The 6570-nt window shown below is 44.9% G+C and overlaps 1 protein-coding gene across 3 annotated transcripts in view; it reads left to right on the top strand.

Moving 5' to 3' along the window:
• The first annotated feature begins 2751 nt into the window (after positions 1-2751).
• MED14 (mediator complex subunit 14) overlaps positions 2752-6570 on the top strand; it is a 71896-nt gene continuing 68077 nt past the window's right edge. Inside the window, exon 1 of one of the 3 annotated variants that reach the window (XM_028482533.2) lies at positions 2752-3088. In XM_028482533.2, the coding sequence (XP_028338334.1) occupies positions 2874-3088 (215 nt within the window). In that variant the 5' untranslated portion in view covers positions 2752-2873. The remainder of the gene's footprint in view (positions 3089-6570) is intronic. The other 2 variants (XM_024116446.3, XM_024116445.3) reach the window with 2 other exon arrangements.

Raw genomic sequence — 6570 nt, 5'->3', positions numbered from 1 at the left:
AGTTGACCCTCGAACAACATGGGTTTGAAGTGCATGGGTCCACTTATATGCAGATTTTTTTTTTTTTTCAGTAAATGTTGCTACATGATCCGAGGTTCGTTGAAAATCGCAGAACAGCAGATAAGGCGGAATTCCAATTAGGGAGGGCCAACTATAAATTATACATGGATTTTTGACTGCAAGGAGGGTCTGTGCCCCTAACCCCCAAGTTGTTCAAGGGTCAACTGTATATGTATCAAATTTTCAATTTTCCATCCAAAGGGCTTATAAGGAAATGTTTTTTTCCCCATATTTTGCAATCAAATTGTTCCTCATTAAAATCAGACTGACTTCATGAAAGATCTAAAGTGTTAGGTTGATTTAAGAGCTGAGGAAATATGCTGCTAGTTCTGAAATTATCTCAGGTGTGATAGAATCTGGTGATGACCAAATAGAGCAACAATTGAAGAGAATGAAAAATTAGGTATTTATACTACAGTGCCAAACACTGTGCTGTAGGCTTTAAAATGATAAATTACACTATTTCCAAAAGTTTGGGTATGAGCCATTCCTTTAGTAACTCAGCCAAACATGCTAACATTTTCTCTCCTTCCTTATTCATTTCTTCGATTAGCAGTTCCTATATTTGCTTAATTGGCTGTACTATCAGGTTGGGAGGTGGGCTATCACTTTCAGTTTTCATTTAAATTACCTCCCCGATCTCCAACAATTCAAGCACATCAAGTCTCATAGTTCTATTCTTGTATTTTCACCCTATTTTCCATTAGAATATCGTTTCTAATAACCAGTACTTTTCAATTTTTAAAGATACTTATTCAGACTCACAGAAATTTCATTAATAGCTCACCCGATGGATGCCGGTGAAAATTCCTCCTTTCTAAAACAACCCCCATCCACCCATTAATTTTTTTTATTTGCAAATTGGTTGTAATTTCTCTAGGTAGAATCTTACTGCCAAATAGAATGAATACCAAGAGGCATGGTGTATAACTGTGTTTAAAAAATACAATAAGGCAGAGTTAAAATCCCATCAACATCACACAGAATCAGAATGTGAGTATTAGAAAAGACCTTAAGGACCATCTTGTACATCTTGTGTGTATGTGACCACCAGGGCGTTTTAAGTGAAGTCAATAGTTTTCAGAAGAGGAAAAAGAACCTTCAGTAAAACAAATCAAAACAACTGCAAAATAAATGGTAACATTCTAACTTAGAAAAAATGTGTTTGTTTCCTGAGGTAGCAGCATAGGGATGAATCTTAGGGAGGGTATCTGCCCTCCAGCAACTGTACCTGTGTGGGGGGGTGTAAGTAATCTAATGTCTTTTGCTGAGTACTGTGATGGTATTGTTTGTGTAAATGTGCTTTAGGATCACAAAAGAGGGAGCAAGTGATTAATTACACTCCTAAAGTTACACCCTCAAAAGACAGGTGAATGGTCTTCAAGAATGACTAAGAATTACACAAGTGGACAAGAATGAGAGTATTTTAACCTTAGGGAACAGCAAGTGCATCTCTTACACCTAAGAGTTACAGATAAGAATCTGCAAATAGATGTTTGAAAAGGGTCGCAGCAATTGACGCTTTTAAATGGTTGCACATTAAAATCACCTAGGAAGCTTTTAAAAATCCTGAAGCCCAGACCAATTAAAGCCGAATGTTTTGGGGGTGGGGGTGGCATAAGTATTCTTTTAAAGCCACCCACCCCTCCACCGCCCAAGATGCCAACGTGCAGGCAAGGTTGAGAATCGCCGCTTTAACGCAGGAAGCAAAATTATTAAACGTGAATTTTGAGGGGGAAAAAGTGGCAGTAGGGCACAGAAGATGAACTGAAAGTCCTTGGAAGGCAGGGAGGCTACTTCAAGGGCAGGGACAAGAACCAAGTGGGAGAATCAGCGGTAGAGGATTTGAGGGCTGTTTCCGTGGTAGAACTGCCAGGATTTGGGGGTCGGTAAAGAGCTCAGCATATATTCAACTCCGTTAAAGTGAAGTTATTCTGCCAGTGGCCCTGCTCCTACCCCTAATCAGATTTTCTCGAATCTTTTCCCACAGTTTAAAAAAAAAAATGACGGAAACGTCTTCTATCCCATGAAAGGCGCATGGGCAGACTGTGGGCGGGGCAAAGATCTGAGAAGTCAGAAGCACGCAGCCGCCAACAATTTCTTTGCGAGTCCAGAACCACAAGTCACAAACATCTGGGATGGGATGGCCTCCCGGTCATGTTGCACCAACCAGGGAAGCGTTGATCGACACCTCAGCGCAAATTGGAGCCTTTTAAATCCCGGAGGGCGGAGAGGGCAAGGGCGGGGCAACTGCTGACGTTCGCGGTGAGGACACCGGCCCCGTCCTTACACCCACTTCCGGCGGCGCGCGGCCCCCGCTTCCGCTTTTCCCGCCAGCGCGCCGACCCCACCCCACTCCCACGCGCCCCCCAGCGTCCGGGTGCCCGAGAGCCGGGAGAAAAGGCACAGGTTGCTGTCGGAAGTCCCCCTTTGGCTCCCTTTCCGTTCTGCCTAACAACTTCCGCTTTGGGCCGTCAACATGGATGCTGCGGCTGCCTGACGGAGCGGCCTCTGATCGGTTGCGGGGGCGCAGCTTCTCTGCGGCGCCCGCCCCGCTTCCTCGCCCTCCCCCCTCCCCCTCCCCCCCCCCCCCGCCCCTTGCTCCCGTCCCTGGAGCCGGCGGGCTTGTCGCTAGATGGGGGCGGGCCTCCGCGGCCGGCGCACGGCTTCCTGTTCAGAGGCGGCCTGGCGGTAGTAGGCGGCGGCGGCGGCGACTCCGCCCGCGCCCACTTCGGCGCGGTGATCGAGCGCCCGGGAGGGAGGCTCGAGGGCCGCATCTTGTGCCGCTGCGCCAAGCCCGGCCCTGCGCCGCCATGGCCCCAGTGCAGCTGGAGAATCACCAGCTGGTCCCGCCCGGAGGCGGCGGCGGGGGCAGCGGCGGCCCGGCGTCAGCCCCGGCGCCTCCTCCTCCGGGAGCTGCCGTGGCGGCGGCCGCTGCGGCGGCGGCTAGCCCTGGCTACCGGCTAAGCACCCTCATCGAATTTCTGCTGCACCGGGCCTACTCGGAGCTCATGGTGCTGACTGACCTGTAAGTGCCGCGAAATCCACGCCTGCTTCCCAGCCCCCCCTTCCCGCCCAGCCGGCTGAGAGGTTCGCACCTCCTTCTGCCCAAAAGGCTGCTGCTTTCTCCTCTTTGCTGGGCTGCTTAGTCTAGAATTTTTGAACTCTTGGGATCCAGCGGAGGTGGAGGAGAAGCTTTGCATTTGGGGTCTTTCTGGAGATGAAGCAGCCGAGACTTGTGAATTACGCACGTTGTTAGACTTTCCCTGAAAAGCCAGTCTTTGGAATTTTTGCTCGATTTGCCAGCTGAACCGTATTGATTTCTTGGTTGGAAGCTTTCTAGCCCAGACCCCAAGATTACGGTTTAGGAATACATACTATTCGAGTTTAAAAAAAAAAAAAAAAAAAATCCCAAAGATGAGAAATTGTTTTACAGCTTCTTACGGTACATTTTAAATGTAGGTTGTAATTACTTCTGACAAAGTTTGAACTCAGGAGATGTATTGTGTATAAAATAATGCAAAATTTTGGATTCCAAGTTTGTTTGTTTTTCTGGAACGTTTGAGACTGAAGTCAACGCATTTAGTTTAAGTAAAGATTTTTTGTAACTAGCCTGCTGTTATTGTTTCTTGGGGGTATGAACGGAGTTTATAAATCACCAAGTTACCGGGTGAAATGCCTTGGGACATGATTAGGGTGTTAATCTCTTCAGAATAGGATCAGAATACACTGTAAAGATTTTCAGGTGTGTGAAGAAAAGAAACTAAAATTTAGGGGTATATATACTTGAATTACTGTTTTACATTTTAAAATTCATGTTCAGAAAAAGTAAGAATTACTAGTTTTCATCTAGATTCGTTTTTATCTTTTATCTATTGGTAGGCTCCAGATCAGTGTATTCAGTTGAAATACATGAGTATGTAGCTATTAGGCTGTGCAGTGTCACAGTAATTTGTTGCTAGAGACTGTTAAAATATTTTTTTGCAGATGACTTAAAGAATTAGAGTAGGCTCCACTTATTCCTGTAAAACATCATTCTGAGAATTTTGATATACTGTACTTTACAGAAAGAAGCCTCCCCCCCCACCCGCGCCAGTGTAATGAGAAACTTAAATAGCTGTCATGATGAGGGATTATTGTGGTAACGTACTTCTCTGCACCATAAGTTGTTGGATTTCATAAGAATTTGATTATCCATGAGAAAATATCATGTACCCGTCCTATGTAGAGCTATGGGAAACTGTTGAAAACTGCCGCTATCAGTGGTTGTGTAATTTGTATAATTTGTTTCTCCATAGGGCATTTGTAGAACTTCTTTGAATTGTGTTGTTACTGTTTCAGGACTTAATTATGAAAAGAGAAACATTTTTTCTATTGCTGTAGACTAAGTATCTACTTTTTTTTTTTTTTTTTTTGCGGTACGCGTGCCTCTCACTGCTGTGGCCTCTCCCGTTGCGGAGCACAGGCTCTGGACGCGCAGGCTCAGCGGCTATGGCTCACGGGCCCAGCCGCTCCGCGGCATGTGGGATCCTCCCGGACCGGGGCACGAACCCGCGTCCCCTGCATCGGCAGGCGGACTCTCAACCACTGCGCCACCAGGGAAGCCCCAGTATATAGTTTTATACTTCATCCTGCACCCTTTGTAGGTTGATGATTCCCATACTTATTTCTCCAGCACAGGCGTCTCCACTGAGCTGCAGACTCTATATCCAGGTGCCTACGTTTAAGTACCTAATGGGCATTTCAGTGGACCAAGTCCAGAACCAAACTCCTGATCCCATTCGATCCCCCCAAAACTTTCCTATCTCACTAAATAGTATCTCCATTCTTCCTCTCGATGCTTCGGCCAGAAGTTTTGCAGTAATTCTTGGCTCCTCTTTCTTCCAATCCCACACTCAGTACATTAGCAAGTCTTGTCATCTCTGACTTCAGAATCTGACCACTTTTCAACGTTTCCATCAAGTGTTAATCCTTTGCTCATGTTACTGCAGTAGTCTGCTAACTGGGGCCTCTGCTGCTACCCTTGCCCCTCTACGGTTTTTCCTCCATATAATAGCCAGGATGATCCTTTTAAAACTTATTTGCTCTCAACTTTCCCGTGGTTCCCCATCTCACTTAGAGTAAAAACTTTTTATAGTCACTTATATAGAGAGTGACCATAAAATTTATGGTCCAAGTCAGGACACTTTTGAGCATGAAAGGTGGTGCTATTAATAACAATGGCAGAACGACAGGCATAAACCGGGACTATCTTGAGCAAACCAAGACTGTGGTCTACCTTTAATATCCTACATGATGTGTCTTCTCTCCCTTACCTCTTTAACTTCATTTCTAATACTCTCCTTGCTTCTTCTGTTTCAGCCACGCTGTTCTTATTGATCTTTCTTGATAGGGTCAGGCACACTCCACCTTAGAGCCTTTGCTCTTCTCCCAGAAATCTGTGTGGCTTGCTTTCACCTTTCCTTTAGGTCTTTGTTCAGACGTAACTTATCAGAAAGACTTTTTGGTGATCACCCATGAGAGGTACTCTGCCTCTTCAACCTATCCTTCTTACTCACTGCTTTGTTTTTCTACAGCACTTATTGTTTGTTGTCTCCTCCTCACTGGAAGTTCTATGAGGACAGGGATTTTGAGTTGTTTGCTACCTTCCCCAGGGCTTAGAACAATAACTGTTCTAAGTCAGGGCACCTGTCATTGTAGATCTGGAGAATTTAAGGGGAAAATTCACTGTTGCTCTTGATACATAGGTATATAAAACAACTTTTTTCTCTTGATTTGTGGTAACCAAAATTGGTTTAGGAATATACCTTGGAAGTTCCTAAATCATGTATTTTTCCTTGTTCCAGGTAAAAACTGCCAGGATTAATGTATTAATATAAAACCAGTGTTCAAGGTATACTTTGAGTCTTATTTCTGCCACATTTGATGCTTGTCTGTGGACTATTGAAAGTAAAAAAGGTGGTTTGTTTTTGGCCCCAGATTTCTATTTTTTTTCCTTTTGCTTGTTCATTTCCTCCCCCGACTCATGTAATACATGCTTGCATCTTAGAGTTTACATTCTGCTGTGATTTTTTAGAGACTTAGGTTCTTCCTTTTAAAAACCTCTTTTAATTAAAATCAGAAAATGCTAGGATCTCAGTCATGTAAACTTGTCTTAAAATGCTTTGGTGTAAACAAGGTTTCTGTGACTTCTTCCAAAGATTTGCCCTTTAGGGTTGGTTTTTGCCCCAAGTGGTGGATTTGTCATCCATAAAGGAATTTTAAATAGATTGGGGAATTGTGGGGGGAAGGGATGTAGGCAGCAAAGCCTAGCCTTTGTCCCTGAAATGACACCACTTCTGGCAAGAGATGATCCTTTCAGGGTCTCTGGAGGAGGGGGGGGGGGCTAGAACAATGATTACTATTCTTTCTACCCCCAAAGGCTCTACTCTTCTGTTTTTCTCCCTCTCTCACATACAAGCATCCATGGTTCTCATTCCCTCCCTCTCTTGAGGACAGGGGAGTCTTCTC

This window comes from Physeter macrocephalus, chromosome 21, assembly GCF_002837175.3.
Source record: "Physeter macrocephalus isolate SW-GA chromosome 21, ASM283717v5, whole genome shotgun sequence".
In the NCBI taxonomy this organism is placed as follows: domain Eukaryota; kingdom Metazoa; phylum Chordata; class Mammalia; order Artiodactyla; family Physeteridae; genus Physeter; species Physeter macrocephalus.
Note: the sequence above shows the minus strand (reverse complement) of the source record. Positions and strands in the feature narration are given on the sequence as shown.